This window comes from Saccopteryx bilineata, chromosome 10 (assembly GCF_036850765.1).
Source record: "Saccopteryx bilineata isolate mSacBil1 chromosome 10, mSacBil1_pri_phased_curated, whole genome shotgun sequence".
In the NCBI taxonomy this organism is placed as follows: Eukaryota; Metazoa; Chordata; class Mammalia; order Chiroptera; family Emballonuridae; genus Saccopteryx; species Saccopteryx bilineata.
This window is the reverse complement of record NC_089499.1, coordinates 14,349,257-14,370,521: the sequence shown is the minus strand read 5'-3', so window position 1 is coordinate 14,370,521 and position 21,265 is coordinate 14,349,257. Positions and strand designations below refer to the sequence as shown.

General features: G+C 45.1%; 1 protein-coding gene and 1 pseudogene across 2 annotated transcripts in view; both read left to right on the top strand.

Moving 5' to 3' along the window:
* Positions 1-3,921: 3,921 nt before the first annotated feature.
* CTDSPL (CTD small phosphatase like) overlaps positions 3,922-21,265 on the top strand; it is a 129,104-nt gene continuing 111,760 nt past the window's right edge. For both annotated transcript variants that reach the window (XM_066244413.1, XM_066244415.1), the window contains exon 1: positions 3,922-4,346. In XM_066244413.1, the coding sequence (XP_066100510.1) occupies positions 4,268-4,346 (79 nt within the window). In that variant the 5' untranslated portion in view covers positions 3,922-4,267. The remainder of the gene's footprint in view (positions 4,347-21,265) is intronic.
* LOC136314532 (uncharacterized protein C3orf38-like) overlaps positions 14,257-21,265 on the top strand; it is a 35,452-nt pseudogene continuing 28,443 nt past the window's right edge.

Below are 21,265 nucleotides of genomic sequence, written 5' to 3'. Positions count from 1 at the left end.
GTAAAGACAACTTTAAATACTGCAGGACACTGCATGATAGGAGTTTGAGAAATGTGACTCAGACATTTTGGTGCTCCGTCCCGATCTCTTAGAACCCTTTTACTGTTTCTGGGATCCCTCTCTGAGGTTTGATGTGCTTGGGTCTCCAGTGGTTGGGACCTCTCCTCAGGTCACTGGGTCTGCTTTGCTTTCATTCCCAGGGAGCCCAGAGTGCCCGGGAGCTTAAGGTGCCCAGGATAACCCTAGTATAACTCTCACCTGAGAGTATGATAACCCAGCTCCTGAAACCTCCTTCCAGAAAACTCTAAGATCCTGTATCTAGAACAGAACCCAGCACATAGTGGGCACTCAGTAAATGTTTAATGAACAAATGTAGCCAGACTAATCAATCCTAGCCTTTGTAATTTCAGGAGTTTTTGTCACTCTTAGTTCTTTCCCATCCAAGATAAAAAAAAAAAAAGCATGTACTCCTATTTGTTCTGATATATTACTTACTTATGAACTTTGCATATTTAATTGTTTGATCAGTTGTTCCAATAGTAATTCTTGAATCTTTCCTTCATCTGTAAAACCAAGATACTATCTTATCTATGACTCATTCAATGAGGTATTATGCAGTCATTTTAATGATAGTTAATGATTATGATACCACGTTGGAAAATACCTTGTAATTTTTTTAATGTTTATTTATTGATTTCAGTGAGAGAGGAAGGGAGGGGGAGAGAGAGAGACAGGAACATTGAGCTGTTCCTGCATGTGCCCTGATCAGGGATCGAACCAGCAACCTCTGAGCTTTGGGATAATGGTCCAGCCAACTGAGCTATCTGCCCAGGGTTCATCTTGTCTTTTAAACCATTTCTTTTATAGCTACATAAAAATTATGTCAACATCTAGGCAAGGACAGGGAGAAATGGAGGGAAACAGATTGATTTAAGAATAAGGCTGTGGGTGAATTTTTTCTTTGACTTCTATTTATGAAATAAATAAAAAATGGAAACTTTAAACAGGAACAGAATATGGCGGGGAAGAGGACTTAAAAGATAGCAAGCGGTCTTCTTGCTTGATCCTGAGACAAACACTTGGGGGTGAAGGTAGGTTGTTTGTTTGTTTTTTACAGAGACAGAGAGAGTCAGAGAGAGGGATAGATAGGGACAGACAGGAACGAAGAAAGGTGAGAAGCATCAATTATCAGTTTTTCGTTGCGACACCTTAGTTGTTCATTGGTTGCTTTCTCATATGTGCCTTGACTGCAGGGCTACAGCAGACTGAGTAACCCCTTGCTCAAGTCAGTGACCTTGGGTTCAAGCTGGTGAGCTTTGCTCAAACCAGATGAGCCCATGCTCAAGCTGGCAACCTCGGGGTCTCGAACCCGGGTCTTCCACATCCCAGTCCGACACTCTATCCACTGCGCCACCACCTGGTCAGGCAGGTTTTCTTTTTTGAAGGTGATCTCAGGAAGCCGAAGATGGTAACAGATGCAGGTAAGGGAAAATTGTTACTGGAGGGTCCTGGGTAGTCATTGTTAGAGGTAAGGCCGGACAGTCAAGAATCTGTGTAGGCAAACCACTTCCTTTGGCTGTGTACCCTGAGCTCTGAGCTCCTTCCCAGCCTCAGCTAAGTGAGCAAAAATCTCTGAAAGTTCTCCACTCAAAAGAAATCTGGCCTCAGGCAGGAGTTCAAATGTTCCCATCTCCTTGCCCTGGCTAATGGGGTGCTGCATCAGCCAGAGCAGGGATGCTGACCTCGGGGGTTATACACTAAGAACTGTATGAGGAACCGTATCTCCCCACACAGCTAACCCTGGAAAATCCCTCTCTGACCCCTTAGAATTCAGTGAGGTTTTTTTTTGTTTTCTTTTTTAATTGAATTCAGAGAACGTTGTAATTCACTAGGCTCTGGGCCAACCATACCCAACTCATAACAAATGTGAAGTAGGGACAAGGGCCGTCCAGGGTGTCACGGACCGGCCGTAATCTGGTCTGTACTTGGGAGGGTTGGTAGAGCCCCGCGTTCTTAAGCGGGGCTTGCCTTCCTAACCAAAGGAGCACCTCACTTCAACCTTCCTGGCTCAGCGGCCCCAGGCAATTCACTGGGATCCCCAAGGTGCAGTTCAAAGAGCAAGCAATTCACTGTGAGCGCATACACCAAAGCAAATTACACCAAGACCCACCCACATACACACAGAGCCAGGATGTCACTTCAGGTCTGGCTTTGGGGGCAAAGCACCCACTGCTTGCCTAGCTACCTTGTATAGCAGCTCCCCTGAAGCGCTCCCCCACCTGCCTCAGCCACAAGAGTCCTGTCCCAGGGCTCTCTCTCACACGGGCACCCTCACTGGGCTCCACCTGGTGCGGAAACCAGAGAGGTCTGCCCGCTGCCCTTCGCCACAAGCGCTTCCTAACGTGTACAAAACATTTCTGGAAAGGCTCGCTGGTTCTCCTGTGAGCACTCGACCTGACTGCAACCAGATCCATGCCCCGGGGTATGTGCAGGAGAAAGGTCCCATTGGCGTCACCTCCTTTAAAGCACAAGCCTGGACGAGCCTACAAGGCCTAAAGTGCGCGCGCAACACAACGCCCCGCGACAGAGCGCTCTGCGCTGCAGCCCGCCCACTCTGCCTTGCCCACTACGTACGCAGGCCCTCCCAAGTCCTCCTGATTGGTGGAGAGCGCGCCCGAGCGTCCCTGCCCTGCCCCCAGCCCCGCCCCCCTGCGGCACTGCCCCCGCCCCCTGATTTACAAAGCTGCCTGTGTGGCTTCCAAGTTGGAACACGAAGGCGCGGGCACGGAAGGGCTCCGGTTCGGCGAGGCTGAAGGGGCACTTTCCCATCATGCTCGCGCTCTGGCCGTCGTCCCAGGCTTGACAGTCGCTGGCGGCCCTTCAGAAGCACAGATCGTACCCAGCTCGGCCCGCCACAGGCCCCTTCCTCCCCTCAGCCCTCGATCGGCTGCCCCGACCGCTTTTCTGCAGAGCACCCGGAAATTCGCATTGCCCAGGCCACCCTCGAAGGCGACACCAGCACGTGCCAGGAGGTTGGCCCACGAGGACCCGGCACGCGGGCTCTCGGTCACAAAGCTGATGCGGGCTCCGCCGGCACTGCACATCTGAAGCCTCTAGCCCCGTCCGCAGACGCCCCCTCCTGACTCCCTGCTCACTCGCGAGCCCCTAGTCCCCGGACCTCCATTGAACCTTCCCGCCACCCAGGGTTCTGCCTCACACCAGCGCCCGGGACCGCTCGGGACCGCTCGGCGGACCGCCTCGTTGTAAGGGACCAGTCCTTAGCATCCTCTACGTCCGCACACCCGGGCCCTTTCGCCCAGGTCCGGATCCGGGGTTCCAGCGCCAGGACGCCCCTCACCCAGCATCTCTCTCAAAACACCCTCACGGGACCCCACGCCCATCCCACACTGTACCCCACACTCCTCCTGCCGCTTCCCACCGCCCATCCTCACTCCCGCAGCCGTGCTATCCATCCTGGGCCCCCGGGTCCCCGCACCGCGAACCCCTCCCTCTGTACCTTACCGCGCACCCACGGGCCCTGCTAATCCCCACACGCCTCTCCCCCACGCGTCTGCCAGATTCCTCCCCACATCCCTCTCACCTCGGGCCCCTCACCACACTCATTTTCCTGGCCCCCTGACTCCCACACGCCCCAGGGCCCTCACATCTACCGCCAGAACCCCTCTGGACTCCCCTACACCCCAACCCTTCACCTCACTCCTGTGGCCGGGACCTCCCACGCGCGCGCCCCTCCCACCCCATACTTCTCGCCTGGATCTCACCCCGCACCCCTCTCCCCCCGGGGCTGGCGGGCAGAGCCGGCGGCGGCGGCGGCGGCGGAGGCCGGTCCCTGGGCCGGGACACACCCACCCGCCCGCCCTCCTTCTTTCCCTCGCTCCCTCCCTTCTTCCCTCCCTCTCTCCCGCCCTCGCTCCGCGTTCGTTCCTTCCCCCTCGCCCGCTCCCGCTTTCCGCGGCGCCCGGCCTCCCCTCCGCCTCCCGGTGCGCGGCTCTCCCGGGCGCGGCTCCGGGGTTCATGGTGACGAGGCGGCGGCCGCTCCAGCCCAGCGGCGGCGGCGGCGGGAGCGGGTGCGGGGGCACGGGCGCGAGCCGCCTCTCCCAGAGCGCGGGGCCGGGCGGCGGGCGCGCCCAGGCGGCGGCGGCGAGCGCCCCCCCGGCCCGCGGCCCCGCGCGCCCCCCGCGCCGCGCCCCCGCTCGCCTGGCAGGCGGGGGGCCGGGCCGGTGGGCGGCCGCCGCGCCGCGCACCCATGGACGGCCCGGCCATCATCACCCAGGTGACCAACCCCAAGGAGGACGAGGGCCGGGCGCGGGGCGCTGGCGAGAAAGGTGAGGAGGGGCGCGGGCGGCTGCGGGCCGGGGGCGTGTGCACAGCCCGCGCCGCCGGAGTTTGCTGTCCGGCGCGGGCGCGGCCTGGGGGAGGGGTGTGCCCCGCCGCGAGGGTGCGGGGGTGTGGGTGCGCCCGCGGGGGAGGCTGTGCGTGTGCGTGTGCCGGCGGAGATAGGCCGAGCGTGCCTGCGCCTGTGGGGAACGTGTGAGGCTGTGTGTGCAGCTCAGCGGGAGGTTGTGAGTGTGCAGGGTGACCCTGGCCGGTTCTGAGTTTGTGTTCGCGCGCACGCCGACAAAGAAGTTGTGAGAACGTGTGCCCTGGCAGGTTTTGTATGTGCACGAGACAGAGGTTGTGAGTGTATGAATGTGCCTGATGGATTATGAGTGTGTGCGCACCAACTTGTGTGTGCACAGTCCAACTGAGAGATTGTGAGGATGGGTGTGCACCTGACAGAGACTCTGAGTGCATGTTTTCCTAAACGGCTGTGAGTTTGTGTGTGTAGCTTATGTAGAGGTTTGTTTGTGCCTAAGATTGGGGGGGGGTGTGTGTGTGTGAGTGAATGAGAGAGAGACAGACAGGGACAGAGACACCTTTGCCTGCAGAGAGATGTTGTATGTGTGCTCACTCCTGATGGAGTTTGTGTGGTTGTGTTCCCATATGACTCAACTGGCTGGTTGAATACATTGTGTCCGTGCATGGGGAGTGTGTGTGCCTGCACTTATACACCTGATGAAGGCTATGTGTGCAGATGTGTGCGCCTGCCTGTGCCGGATGTATCTACCAGACTGTGAGGCTGTATAGTTGGTTGTGCAAGTACTGGTTGGGGGAGGGGGTGCAATGGACAGTGCTAAGCTACTCCCCCTACTCTGCTCTTTGCAGCCTCGGTGACACCAGCCTGTCAGGAGCACCTGCAAGGCCTGGTGTCCCTGGGTCCATTTAGGGCCCAGCTCTAACAGGCACTCAGGGAGCTCTTAGGGTGCCCAGTGTGTCCTTTCCCAGAGAGCCAACACCGTGCCACAGCACCTGGTGTGATTTTGGCACATTTTGGCCCCATCATTGCCTTCTGTTTCCTTCTTCCTCTTTTTCTTTCTGTCTGTGCCCCTCGTCGGAGACTTGGTGTCTCCTCTCTCATGTGCCCTTCTTACTGTTCCTCTAATGAGCTGTCCTGAGACTTGGACGGACTGGTTTGAAGGGCCAAGGAGTCTGCCTTTTGTTTTGGTGGCTAAAGCTCGCCTCACTTTCTTACTGCTGTGTCCCAGCAAACACCTGGATGGGGGACACAGCAGCCCACCAGGATCCCTCTGCAGGCTTGGCCTGGCCACAGCTGACTTGGCGAAAGAAATTTATTTCTGTGTGTTATCACTCTTGCTGTGCTAGGCGTACAGCTCTTCTGGGGCACAATCCACTGCCTTTCCCCAAACTGAGACGACTGGGCTAGCCTACCTGGAAAAGGCAGGAAACCACCAGAGGTGCCCTCTGATTGGGAATCTGTCAACCCGTTTGCACTATTGTAGACTGTAAACATTGTGTCTGCAGACTTGTTTTCTTTTTCCGCAAATGAGAATTTATACTTCCCCAGACATTTTTCTGTGCCTCTCAAACTGGCGAAAATATTCTACAAGGGGGTGCTTCAGGTGAACCTCCCCGTCAGTCTGGGGACCAAGCAGGCCAGCACCTAGACGGTGTGGTCTTCCTGCCCTAAGGACTGTCAGTTCTTGGGGCCCTGGCTGCAGGCTCTGGGCTGGGTGTGTCCCCTCTCGGAGGATTTAGGAGAAGGCATCAGGGAGGTTTGATGCCTGTGCCCCTCACCCCCTGTGGATTGAGCGCTTTATGTGATGCCTTGCCAGAGAGAGGCTCCACAGCTCGGTGAGGGGAGGTGTGACGTAAAGCAAGGAAATCTTTGTCCGGGTCTCAGCCCTGCGGCTGCCCCACACCTGACTCCAGGGGCAGCCTCCCCGGTTTTCTCTTTTCCTCTAGCTGCCAGGCTTTGTAAAGTAGTGTTACTGTAGCCAAAATCCAAACCCTGTCCAAATACTCAGGATGGTGCACGTTCTATTCTACTTGTTTACTTTGCTTTTCACCACAGTCTTTTATCATCTTTAACAGCTCATTTTGTTTGTTTTCTAGTGTCAGACTGGTTGATTGTTAACTGATTACAGGAATTCTTGACCTCCTTGCTCTTGGAGTCGGTTGCTAGCTAGTTAGTGGCTTCTTCCTGCTGAAGCATTAAAATCCTACTCCGTTGAATTTTTCACTTTATAAACTGGGAATAATTTTGATTTACTAGAGTGTGGCAATAAACTTGGGAGCCCAACTTTGAAACAGTTTCTTCAGATTCATAAACCACTAAACAGGTTTAGCAATGCTCCAGACTTAAGCATGTTGATGTATTGAGATAAGGCACAAGGTTTTCTACATGATTTTAATTTTAGGTAAACACTTAATTATTATTTTGTTTTTAAATATGGGGCCTGGAATGTTACAAGTTTTGGTGGTAGGAAAGAAACTTAGTTTTTAAAGTTTACTTTCACCATTTATTCTTTAAATAAGAGTAACAGTGACTGCCTGTTGGGTTTGATATGAGGATTAAATAAGATGTTGTACATCAAGGACTCTGCCTGGTTCACTCGTGTGTCACTGTTTCATAAGCCTTGCTTTAGGTGTGGATTTGCAAATTAAGTGCTAAGCATGGACTGTAGTGTTCTGTGCAAATAAAATTACTTCCTGACCCGTTGTTATGTGGTGGTGCACCACTCAGAGATGACTATCACGATTGTCACTGTCAGCCTGGCCTGTCATGGAAGATTTATTTCTACGTTGTGTTTGGTTTGACTGATAGTATAAAGATGCAGAGGCAAATTTCCCCATGAGTTTAATTCAGTCTGCTTTGCTATCTGGAAATTGATTCTTACAAATCAATAAGAAAAAGTCAAACAATGCAGTAGAAAAGTGATCAAGGTATATAAACAAGAAAGTCCTAGGAAAGGAAGTCCGAATGTCCAATAAATGTATGAAGAGATGCTTTACTTCATATGAAACATTTTCGTGCGTCATCTTGGTTAAACATTCAAATGACTTGACAACATCCAAAGTAAATGAAAATGTTAGGAAATGGATACTCTTGAAGATTTTTATGAGAGAATAAAGTGAGTACAGACATTTTAGACAGTAATTTAGTACTGAACCTAGAAGTAGCAGAAAACCAGACGTATACTGCACTTATACGAGTATGAGACTTCATTCTTCTCCCATAATGCGCAGTCTGCAGGGAGGCTATCGTTGGGCTTTGACTCGGCAGCTCATTGGTCAGGGCCGACATCATTGTGATTCTCTTGGCTTTCCTTCGGGTTGCAATGGGGCTGCCACCCCTCCTAACAACACAACCACCTTCAAGGCAGGAAAAAGGGACAGTGCCTGTCATGTCTATCCCTTTTACCTGGAAAGCAAAAACATTCCTAGGGACCACTTAGCATACTTTTGCTGATATGTAATTGGCCAGAACTGGGTCAGGTGGCCACCCTATCTGTAAGCAAAGTGAGTTTCCTGCTTTAACCCTTGTCGTGGGAGGAGGAGAGATGACTGGAAATGAGTGGGAACGGTGGTGGTTCAGCCAATCAACAACGTTGGCCAGACCTTCAAAGCCCCAGTGCTACTTCTGGGTTTCTCTCCTACAGAAATATCCTCAGATGTGCTCAAAGAACACGTACAAGGATTTTCACTGGTGACTACACGGCTTGCAATAGCAAAAATTCTTCCATGTCACCAGGTAAACCATTAGACTATAGGACATCAATACCGTAGACTACATACAGCAAGGCAATGGAACGAATGAATTAAATCTTATCTAATTATACTGACATGTAAATTTCCAAGACTTTTTAAAGGGGAAGGGAGAAATTTGAAAAACTATATGTAGTATGAGTCTATCTTTGTAAAAAGACACACAGAACTGTACATATATCTAGAAATACACACCAAAAAATCTAGAAAGAAATACTTCAAACCAACAATAGTGATTTTCTCTGGGGAGAAGACTGGGATGGGAAGTGAGGGAACTTTGGTTTAAGTATTAATGACAATGTGCTCATGTTTTACAGATGAATTTTTTTTAAACTAAAACAGAGAAGAAATTGCCAATAGCTGTTTGGAAGGAAATAAATAATTTAAGGGAATTGAACAATAATGAAAAAACTCTCAATTAATAAGCAGTATTAACAAGAACATGTCAACTTTAGCTAAATGGTTATTTTGTAAGTTAATGCATGTCCCTTAATGAGATTTCTGCAGGCAAGTTTGTTTTGGCAGCTATTTTGGCCCATGGTGTTAGGTAGATTTCTCCCAAATGTTTGCAGCACTTGAGCTTAACTCAGAAACCTTTAACCTTTGGGCTGCTAACAAAATTACAGCAAGGAAAAGAATCTTGGAAGCAATAGTTCTTTCAGATGCCAGAAGAGATTTGAAGTAGATTTAGTTTGATTAACTTTTTTAAATTAAACTTTTTATTTAGGGGTCACTGCAGATTTATATGCAAGTTGTAAGAAATTGTACAGAGATTCCCTGTCCCCTCTACCAACTTCCCCCCATGTTAACATCTTGCAAAACTGTAGTGCAAAATCAGGATGTTGACATTGGTATAGTCACCATACAGAAAAATTCCATCACCAGGAAGGTCCTTCATGATGCCCTTGTATAGCCACACCTACTTCTCTCTCATCCCTACCCCCTCCTTAGCCCATTGGCAACCACTAGTCTTGTTCTTCATTTCTAAAACTTTGTCATTTTAAGAATGTAATTAGCCCTGGCTGGTTGGCTTAGTGGTAGAGCGTCGGCCTGGCATGCAGGAGTCCCGGGTTTGATTCCTAGCTAGGGCACACAGGAGAAGAGCCCATCTGCTTCTCCACCCCTCCCTCTCTCCTTCCTCTCTGTCTCTCTCTTCCCCTGCCGCAGCCAAGGCTCCATTGGAGCAAAGTTGGCCTGGGCGCTGAGGATGGCTCCATGGCCTCTGTTTCAGGCGCTAGAGTGGCTCTGGTTGCAACGGAGCAATGCCCCAGATGGGCAGAGCATCGCCCCCTGGTGGGCATGCCGGGTGGATCCTGGTCGGGCGCATGCGGGAGTCTGTCTGACTGCCTCCCCATTTCCAGCTCTGGAAAAATACCAAAAAAAAAAGAATGTATATAAAGGGAATCCAACAATATGTGACCTTTTGGAATTGCCTTTTTTCCTTCAGCATAATTCTCTGGATTTTCACCCCGGTTGTTGTTTCCATTAATAGTTTGTTCTTTTTTATTGCTGAATAGCATTCCATGACATGGATATACCACTGTTTGTTTAAGCGTTCACTCTGACGAATATTTGGGTTGTTTTGGGGTTTGGGCTATTATGAGTAAAGCTGCTATAAATATCAGTGTACAGGTTTTGTGTAAACCCAAGTTTTAGTTCTCTGGAATAAATACCCAGACATGCAGTTGCTGGGTCATATGGTAGTTGTGTATTTGCTTTTTGAAGACATTGCCAAACTGTTTTCCTGACTAAATGTACTATTTTACATTCTCACCAACAATATGTGAGTCATCCAGTTTCTCTGCAACCTCCCCAGCATTCGATGTTGTCACTAATTTTTATATTAGCCATTCTGAGTGTGTGGTGGTGTCTCGTTATGTTTTTAATTTGCATTTCCCCGATGGCTGATGATATTGAACATCTTTTTATGTGCTGTGTATCTTTGGTGAGATGTCCCTTTGTATCTTTTGCTTGTGTTTTGAATTTCTTGTTTTTACTGTTGAGTTTTGAGAATTCTTTATATATTCTAGATATTAGTCCTTTGTCAGATAAGTGGTTTGCAAATATTTTCTCCTCATTTGTACCTTGTCTTTCCATTCTCCTAACAGGCCCCTTTGCAGAGAAAAAGTTTTTATTTTGATGTGCAGTATATCAGTTTTTTGTTTTATTGATTGTGCTTTTGGTGTCAAGTCTAAGAACTCTTTTTTTTGTGTGTATGACAGAGAGGGGGACAGAGAGGGGACAGATAGAGACAGACAGACAGACAGACAGGAAGAGAGAGAGAGATGAGAAGCATCAATTCTTTGTTGCAGCACCTTAGTTGTTCAATTGCTTTTTCATATGTGCCTTGACGCGGGGCGGGGGGGGGGGGGAGCTACAGCAGACCGAGTGACTCCTTGCTCAGGCCAGCGACCTTGGGCTCAAGCTGGTGAGCCTTGCTAAAACCAGAGGAGCCCGTACTCAAGCCAGTGACCTTGGGGTTTCAAACCCGGGTCCTCTGCGTCCCAGTTCGATGCTCTGTGCCACCGCCTGGTCAGGCCAGTCTAAGAACTCTTTAGCACTAGAGTGCAAAGATTTTTGTCTGCACTCTAGTGCAGACAAAAGAACTTGTCTGCACTATTCTTTCTAAAAGAACTTGTAGTTTCACATTTTATATTTGAAACCAGGATCCGTTCTGAGTTAATTTTTTTCATAAGGTGAGAAGCTTAGGTTAAATTTTTTGCCTATGGGTTCTAATCACGTCAGGCACATTTGTTGGAAAATCTGTCATCTTTATTTTGATTTTTTTTTTCATTTCTGTCAAAAATCAGTTCAGCGTATTTGCATAGGTCTCTTTCTGGGTTTTTATTTTGGTTCCACTGATCCCCATGTCTATACTTCTGCTACACCATGCGCTCTTGATTACTTAACTAAATATGTACTAAGTCTTGAAATAGGACAGACTGAGTCCCCCAACTTCTGTTCTTTTCCAAAATTGTATTAGCTGTTCTATTTGATTGGGGTTTTCTTTATTATTTCTTAAGTGAGAGAAGGCAAAATAGTGAGACAGATTCCCACGTGCGCCCCAACTGGGATCCACTGGGCAATCCCCAACCGGGATTCACTGGGCAACCCCCATCTGGGGCCATATGTCAGTGCCTGGGGCCAATTGAGCCATGGCTGCAGGAGGGGAAGAGACAGAGAGAGTGAGTAGGTTAGGGGGAGGTGGAGGAGCAGATGGTCGCCTCTCCTGTGTGCCCTGACCAGGTAGGTATCAAACCAAGGACTTCCACAGAACAGGTGGATGCTCTACCGCTAAGCCAAGCAGCCAGGGCCTATTTGCTAATATTTTGGTAAGGATTTTTATGTGTGTATTCATGAGTGATATTGGCCTATAGTTTTTTTTTATTGTTTTTTTATTGTCTTTATCTGGTTTAATATCGGCTTCATAAAATAAATTGGGAAGCGTGTTCTCTTTTTTCTAGACAAGATTATTATTTAGTGAAATCTATCTCTTTGAGGGAGTTTTTAACTAAAAATTTATTTTCCTTAATAGTTATAGAGCTCTTCAAAGTATCTCTTTCCTATCGGATAACTTGTTACAGTTTTGTTTTTTAAGATTTTATCTAAATTGTCAAATTTGGGTATATAATTGTTCATAGTACTATATTCCCTTGTTACCTGTTTGATGTCTGTGGGGTCTGAAGTGATAATCCCTGTTTTATTCTTGATATAATTATTTGTGTCTTCCATCTTAATTTTTGTCAGTCTTGCTGGAGGATTTTCCAATTTTCTTGATCTTTACAAGGAACCAGCTCTACATTTCATTGATTTTTCTCTATTGCTTTTATGTTTTCAACTTCAGTAATCTGTGTTATTTTATTCTTTCCATCTCTCTGCTTGATTTGGGTTTATTTTGCTCTTTTTTTAGGTTCTTGGACGGGAGCTTAGATTATTGATTTGAGACTTTTCCTCTTTCCTAATGTATATTATTTAGTGCTGCAGATTTTTCTCTTAGCACTGCTTTTGCAACGTCCTACAAATTGTGTTGTGTTATATTTTCATTTTTATTCAGTTCATGGTATTTTTAAGAGCTTTATTTTTGGAGCAGTGTAAGTAAGACTCACAGCAAAATTGAGCAGAAGTATTGAGAGAGTTCCCATATAATATTGACCCCCACACACACAGGCTCTCCCCCACTATTAATATTATTAATATCCTGCACCAGAGTGGTACACTTATTACAATCAATAAACCTACATTGACACATCATTATCACCCCAAATCCACAGTTTACATGAGGGTTCACTCTTGATGTTGTACACTCTACAGGTTTTGACAAATGTATATTGACATTATCCATCATCACTATATCATACAGAATAGTTCCACTGTCCTAAAAATCCTCCGTGTTCTGCTTACTTGTTCCTCCCTTCCTCCCCCAACCCTTGGCAACCACTGATTTTTTAACCTCAGTAGTTTTGCCTTTTCCAGAATGTCACATGGTTGGAATTATAAAGTATATAGCCTTTTCAGATTGGCTTTTTAACTTACTAATATGCATTTAAATTTCCTTTATGTCTCTTCATGGCTTGATAGCTCATTTCTTTTTAGTGCTGAATAATAAGTACTTCATTGTCTATATACACTACAGTGTGTGTATTCACCTACTGAAGGACACCTTGGTTGCTTCCAAGTTTTAGCAATTTTGAGTGTAGCTGCTATAAACATTTTTATGTAGGTTTTTCCATAAATCTAAATTTTCAACTCACTTGGGTAAAAACCAAGGGGCACCATTGTTGTATTGTATGGTAAGACTATTTTAGTTTTCTAAGAAACTACCAAACTGTCCTCCAGAATGACATTACCATCTTTAGTTTTTGGAAATTTAGTTATATTTTGTTGTGGATTCTTTGTGTTTATCCTGTTTGTGGCTCACTCACCTTCTTGAATTTGTAGGGTTATGTCTCTTGCCAAATTTGGGGAGTTTTCAGCCATTATTTCCTGAAGTACTTTTTAAGTGCTGCCCTTTCTCTTCTTCTGGGACTCTGATGACACAAATGTTAGGTCCTTTTTTATGGTTCCACACTTTATCAACACTAACTTTAAAACATCTTTTCTCTCTGTTGCTTCAGATTAGATACTGTATTTCCCCATGTATAAGATGCACCCTTTCAAAAAATTGGGGTCTAAACACTGGGTGCTTCTTATACAGTGGTTGTAAATTTTTTTACTTGCATTTCTTGCTTTTTTATGCTCATTGTTGAAGACAGTGATTCACTATCAGACGCAGATGAGGACAAGCTAATGGATGGGAGTTTTGACAGTGATGAGGAGTTGTATGAATTTTATGATGAATAAACTTGAGTTCAATAATTTTATGTAGTACTTTTTTTTTCAAATTTCGGACCCCAAAATTAAGGTGCATCTTATACATGGGGAGTATCTTATACATAGGGAAATACGGTAATTTCTCTTGTTCTGTCTTCAAGTTCATTAATTTGATCTTAGTCTTCTTTACTCTGCTATTGAGCCCACTCACTGCACTTTTAATTTCTTTTTGTATTATTTTTGGTTCTAAGTTTTCCATTTAGTTTATCTTTATATCTTGTATTTCTGTTTTTTTAATTTGTTTTAAATGTGTTCCTAATTGCTTTCATCATAGCTGCTTTAAAATTTTGGTCAGATAAGTGTAACATCTTTGTCATCTTGGTGTTGGCATTTGTCAATTGTCTTTTATTTGGTTTGATATTTTCAGATTCTTAGAATAGCAATTGAATTACAGTTGAAACTCTGCATCTTGTTTAAACCTGCTGTTTTAATTGGTTGTCTCTGACACTGCTCCTGTTAGAAAGGGGCAGCCCTACCTTGTTTCTACCAGATAGAGCTAGAAGTCTAGGCTCGCTTTTGAGATCCTGCTGGGCAAAGGAGGGAGTTCCAGCTCTCACGTGGTAAAAACTCTGACTCTGCCTGTGCCTTCTCTGATATCACCCCAACTGGGAGAAGAGGAGCACTTCATTATTGCTGGGTAGGGATAGAAGTCCATGCTGGCCATGTGATCTGCACTGACCATGTGGGATAGGAGAAGACTCATAACTGGCTGTCAGGGATGAAGTTCTTGGCCTTCTCTGATACTACCCAGCAGGAGTGATGGGTGCCTCCTTACACCCTGATGAGGATGGAATTCTAGGCCCCTATTGGATTTTTCTGGCTTGGGTGAGGGTAGGGCCATAATAAGCATGAATGTGCTTGTATGGTGTTCGTCTGCGGTAGAGCAGTTATTGTCTGAACGTTTTCTATCTTGCTGTCTTTTTTCTGCTCCTTTGGTTACAAAGAGTAGGCTTTTGAGAGGACTCTTTGTCTGCAGCTGTTGGTTTTTCTCTATGTCGAGCCTCTTCAGCTCTAAGTTTGGGCTCTATTAGGCAAAAAGAAAGCCCACGATTACCACCATGTTGTTTCAGATCTCAAAGTCCCCAGCTCCTCTGCCTTCTCTCCACCTTGCAGAATCTCCTTCATGTTTGCTTTGTAAAGGATGCTTTACTTGTACTTAGTGAGGAGAATAGGAAGAAGTATGACTGCTTCATCTTCCAGGAAGCGGAAGTCCCCTGATGAACTTTTAGAGCTATCTAAAGTGAGTATTTTAATGAAGACCAGAGTTGTAAAGTTGTCATTGTAAAGGTTTATTTCAACATTGTGCTAGTGACCTATGGAAGAGTCTAACTGAGTTAGTGCTTTGAAAATCCTGATCGTCCCCTAAAAAGAGAAATGATAATGAAGTCAATGTGAAATCATCTTTGATCAGTGGGGCTTCAGTGACAACTGTTGTTTAACCAATCTTCAAAGAATGTATTCATAAATTTTGGTCTTAACACCTAAATTTTCAATCAGAGTTCATGAGTATCCTGATTGAAATCTATTTTTTTTATCTGATATTCTGTTTGATTGGCAGACATGGTTAAACCCATATCTTATCTTTCATTTTATTACTCACTAAAGAGAGAATTCACTTAAGTAAGTAGAAATGTCTTCAGGGGACAAACACAAAGGAGCTTATCTTTGGGTTCAGCAGTCCTGACCACAAGACAGGGTCCACTGGCCAGTGACTGGGAAAGACTGGTTCCAGGCTGTGCTGCCCTGGAACTAAGTCTGTGGGCTCAGAAACTTGCCCCACATGGTGCTGGACTGCAGTGTCTCTCATTAGAGGGAAACCCCATATGAAATGGCAGGACTGTATTTCAGGAGGGACCACACAGCTTCCAGTTTCATTCTAAGGCATTTGTTTATCTTCTTGTTTTATTGAGATATAATTGACATACAATATACTCTTTAAGGTTTATAGCATAATGATTTGAAATATGTCTGGATTGTGAAATGATTACCACAGTATGTTTAGTTAACACCAAATACTTCATATAGTTACAAAAAATTTTTTTTACCCTTATGATGAGAACTTTCAGGATTTACTCTTTTAGCAACTTTTAAATATACCATATAGTAAGTATCATTGACTATAGTCCTCATGTTGTACATTACATCCCAAGTACTTATTTTTTTCTATCTTTTGCAGCTTTTATTGGGGATATTTAAAAGAGATTGTTTAATATAATATATTTCAGATTCTTAGAATTTATTATATTAATGCACCTATAACATTAAATGATGACATGTAAATTATGCAAAAAACTAACATTTCTAAACTGTAGAAAATCTGAATTATTTTTTTAAGTGAGAAGAGGGGAATGGTGAGACAGACTCCTGTATGTGTCCCAACTGGGATCTACCCAGCAACCCCAGTCTGGGGCCCATGCTGAATCAACTGAGCTATTTTTTTTTTTTTTTTGTATTTTTCTGAAGTTGGAAATGGGGAGGCAGACAGACTCCCGCATGCGCCCGACCGGGATCCACCTGGCATGCCCACCAGGAGGTGATGTTCTGCCCATCTGGAGCATCGCTCTGTTGCAACCAGATCCATCCTAGCGCCTGAGGCAGAGGCCACAGAGCCATCCTCAGCACCCGGGCCAACTTTGCTCCAATGGAGCTTTGGCTGCAGGAGGGAAAGAGAGAGACAGAGAGGAAGGAGAGGGGGAGGGCTGGAGAAGCAGATGGGCGCTTCTCCTGTGTGCCCTGGCCCAGAATTGAACCCAGGACTCCTGCACGCCAGGCCAACACTCTACCACTGAGCCAACCAGCCAGGGCCTCAACTGAGCTACTTTTAGCACCTGAGGCTGACAGAGCTCAGACCAATCAGCTCCCAGGTCAACGCTAGAACCAAGTGAGCCACTGGCTGCGGGAGGGGAAGAGGCATAAAAGGGGGAGAGGAAGGGGTAGAGAAGCAGATGGTGGCTTCTCCTGCATGCCCTAACAGGGAATTGAACCTGGGACGGCCACACACTGGGCTGATGCTACATCTCCGGAGTCATCCTGCCAGGGCTATTGTATACCTGGAAGTATGTACCTTATGACCACCTCCACCCAATTCCCCTCTCTTCCACCCCCTGACTCTGGCAACCACAAATCTGATCTCTTTTTCTATGAATTTGGGGTTTCTATGAATTGAGTGTGTATGTCCCGTCTTTATTTATTCAACCATTGATGGACTCTTAGGTTGCTTTCACACCTTGGCTGTTGTAAATAGTGTTGTAATAAAAATATGGGGGTGCAGATATCTACTCAAGATAATGATTTCATTTCCTTCAGATATATACCCAGAAGTGAGGTAGGTGGCCTTTTCTGTTTTAATGGTGTTGGGGGTGGCGAGAGGAGATACCTGGCAATGCCAGTGGGTTCACTGGGCCCTTTCAGCCAGGGGTTGGCAGAGATCAGGAAACACTCTGGCCACAAATGACTCTAGATGTAAATATACTTTTTTTCCTCACTTGTTTTGATAGTAATGTATAGTGCCAAGGTCAGCAGCATATAGCTACTAAAACAGAGAGGAACATTAGGATTCTCTTGGGTAATATTGAAGGTATAATGCAGACCCTAGAACTGATTTTCCAGATTTAAGATCTTGGTTTATCAGACATATAAAGTTCAGTATTTTTAATGACCTTTCTTTTGAAAAACCTACTAATAGTTTTCTTCTCTTTTAATTTTCTAACATACCTTTTCCTTTGTTTTTAAAAATGAGAATGCATATTTAATGCTTTATTTAAAATAAAATCAAGCAAATATTTGCCTTTGCGCCTTTGAAATAACATCACCATAATGGAGCAAAGATTTAGGCACTGCTCGCAGCCCTGGGTTGGGATGTGAACAGTTTTGTATTCGGGATGGAGACTGAAAACACTGGTGGCATAGTTCTCTGAATCCAGGGCCTCCTAACAGTGGTCTTTATGGATGCTGAAGATTATGTAATCACCTAAGTAATAGCTCATTTTGATTCTGAGTAGCTGCTTCAAGTTAAAAACTGAAAGGTTTCTTTGTAATTATAATTTGTGTTAAGGCTATTTGCCAAAATGTTTTAGAATCCTGGTACTTAAAGCACTTTAAAAACTGAAGAGAGCTGACTTAACATTTGATGACTAATACTATTCTTACCTTTCAAAATGAGTGTTTAACCTAAGCTTTCGGTGTTCCAAGGTATCTTGAAGAACAAACCGCTCTGCCTTGTCAACATGGCTTGAATAAATGTAGCCTTTTAGTCCCGGAGAGAAGTCAGCATTCCAATAAGAATTCATACTGTACTTTCAATTGTATATTAGTCTCCCTCTGCATTCTGATTAAGAGTTAGCTTTCATGCTTAGCATTTCATAAATTTGTTCTCTAAGTACTTGGCTCGTTTATGTTCAAGTCAGAAACCATTGAGTTTAATTTCATAGGTTTCAGTCAGAGCCGTATTTTCTTTCCTCCTTTTGAGGAAATGGCTTCACATAATCATTTTTTGTTTTGGTTAGAACAAATACATTTCATAGCAGTCATCAAACAAGTGTATAATTTGAGTAGCTATTAACTCTGTCAAGTGTATAAGCACTTGCTGGTGAGCATTAATTTTTCTGCTCTACAGCATACTCTGATTCACTGCCATAGGCCTGAATTCTCTTCTGGAATTTTAATTTTTTTTTTTTATTCAGGTAAATTTGCATACAATTAAAAGCATTCTTTTTGGGTGTTACCCAAGGTTACGAAGTTCCATGTGTTTTGACACAGTCCTGTAGCGCAGTCCAGATAGAGAGTATCACCTATGCTCCTTTGCAGCTCGCCTCCCTCCACACTCAGCCCCCAGCAGTGACTGCGCTGAGTGCTTTTCTCCATCATTCTATGCCCTCAACTGAGTGTCACATGACTGGACTAATGCAGTATGCAGCCTTTTGAGTCTGGGTTCTTTCACTTACTAGAATGCTTTTGGAATTCATTCAGAGGGTTTTATATATCAGCAGTTTGTTGCTGTTGCTAAGTAGTACTCAACTGTATGGATGGACTACTACTGTTTGCAAGTGTGTATTTAACTTTATAAATAATTATCAAATTATTTTCCCAAGTGAGGGCATCATTTCCTATCTCCGCCAGCAGTGTATGATGGTTGCAGTTGCTCTGTGTCCTTGTGGGTATTTGGCATTGTCAGTTTTTTTATTTTAGCCATTCTAACGGGTATCTAGTGCTTATCTTGTTGTGGTTTAATATGTATTCCCCTTACGACTGATAGTGCTGAATGTTGTTGTCTGCCGTTTAAATTCTTTGCTGAAATATCTATTCAAATTATTGCCCATTTTTTAAAAAATTGAATTATTTCATTTCTTATTATTAAGTTTGAAGGTTCTTTGTGTATATATATATTCTAGATGCAAGCTTTCTGTTGAATTTTTAAAAGTATTTATTCACAGTCTGTGGTTTGTCTTTTCATTCTCTTAGCAATATTTTTCCAAGTTTTAAACCGTTTTTAAGTGTACAGTTCAGGGGTTTTACGTACATTAAAATTGTGCAACTCTCACCACCATCTATCACCAGTACTTTTTTCACCATGTGAAACTAAAACTCTGTACTCATTAAATAATAACTCCTCATTCCCCCAACGCCCCACCCAGCTTCTGGCAACTACTTTCTGTTTCTGATTCTGACCGCCGTATGTATCTCATATAAGCAAAATCATACAGTATTTGTGTTTCTGATTGGCTTATTTCACTTAGTATATCCTCATTGTTAATTGATGTGGCATATGTCAGAATTTCTTTTCAAGGTTGAATAATACTACATTTTATGTGTGTGTATAGTGTGTATGTGTATACATATTTTATATATGTTTATAAATGTATTATATAAAATACACCACTTTGTGTGTATTCACTCATCCCTCAGTGGAACTTACATTGCTCCCGTGTTTTAGCCATTGTGAATAGTGCTTTGAACATGGATGTACAAATAGTGTTTGAGTCCCTACTTGCAATTCTGTTGGGACTATGCTCAGGAGTGGAATTGCTGCAGCATATGGTAACTCTCTGTTTAAGTTTTTGAGGAACACCCATACTGTGTTCCACAGCAGTTGCACCATTTTACATTTCCCACCAGCTATACAAAGGGTCCACTTTCCCCACATCCTCCATAATACTTGTTATTTTCTGTCTTTTTTTTTTTTTTTTGTATTATTCTGAAGCTAGAAATGGAGAAGCAGTCAGACAGACTCCCACATGTGCCCAGCCAGGATCCACCCGGCATGCCCACCAGGGGGCGATGCTCTGCCCATCTGGGGTGTTGCTCTGTTGTAACCAGAGCCATTCTAGCGCCTGAGGCAGAGGCCATAGAGCCATCCTCAGCGTCTGGGCCAACTTTGCTCCAATGGAGCCTTGGCTGTGGGAGGGGAAGAGAGAGACAGAAAGGAAGGAGAGGGGGAGGGGTGGAGAAGCAGATGGGCGCTTCTCCTGTGTGCTCTGGCCAGGAATCGAACCCGGGACTCCTGCACACCAGGCCGACACTCTACCACTGAGCCAACCGGCCAGGGCCTTTCCTGTCTTTTTTTATTTTTGTTTTTTAAGTGAGAGAGAGAGAGAGAGAGAGAGAGACAGACAGACAGGAAGGGAAAGAGATGAGAATCATCAGCTTGTAGTTGAGGCACCTTAGTTGTTCATTGATTGCTTTCTCATCCGTGCCTTGACCAGGGGACTCCAGCCAAGCCAGTGACCCCTTGCTCAAGCCAGCAAACTTGGGCTCAAGTCAGCGACCTTGGGCTCAAGCCAGCGACCATGGGGTCATGTCTGTGATCTCATGCTCAAGCTGGTGACCCTGTGCTCAAGCCAGAAGAGTCTACACTCAAGCCAGCAACCTCGGGGTTTCCAACCTGGGTCCTCAGCATCCCAGGTTGACTGCTTTGCCCACTGTTCCATGACCTGGTCAACTTCTGTCTTTTTGATAGTAGCTATCCTGATGGGTTTGAGATATTAAAGATACGTTTTGAAGAACAGAAATTGAGGTTTATTTGTTTGCATATGAATATCCAGTTGTATCCACATAAGTTACTGAAAAGACCTTTCTTTCTCTATTGTTTTACTTTTGAACCTTATTAAAAATCAATTGGCTACATTTGTGTGGGTCTATTCTGGACATATTCTCTCCTTAAATTTTGATCAGCCTCCTTAATGTGAAGCAGTGTTAAGCTTAATATAGTACCATCCCTCTCTCAGAAGTAAATTTTGGGTCATGTTTTAAGCAGAAGAGAAGATCAAGACATTTTACAATCTGGCAGGGCAGACTTACTCTCCACTTTGCAGCGAGGAGGGTGGAGGGTGGAGAGACTCTGAAAGATAAAACCTATGACTCTCTCCACTCTTTTTTAAGGAACTTACCCAAACATATTTTTTTTTCTTTTCTTTTTTTTTTTTTTACAGAGGCAGAGATAGACAGGGACAGACAGACAGGAACAGAGAGAGATGAGAAGCATCAATCATCAGTTTCTCGTTGCGCGTTGCGACTTCTTAGTTGTTCATTGATTGCTTTCTCACATGTGCCTTGACCGTGGGCCTTCAGCAGACCGAGTAACCCCTTGCTGGAGCCAGCGACCTTGGGTCCAAGCTGGCGAGCTCTTTGCTCAAGCCAGATGAACCCGCGCGCGACCTCGGAGTCTCGAACCTGGGTACTTACTTCCGCATCCCAGTCCGACGCTCTATCCACTGCGCCACCGCCTGGTCAGGCTACCCAAACATATTTTGTACAGTATATCGTTTTTTTC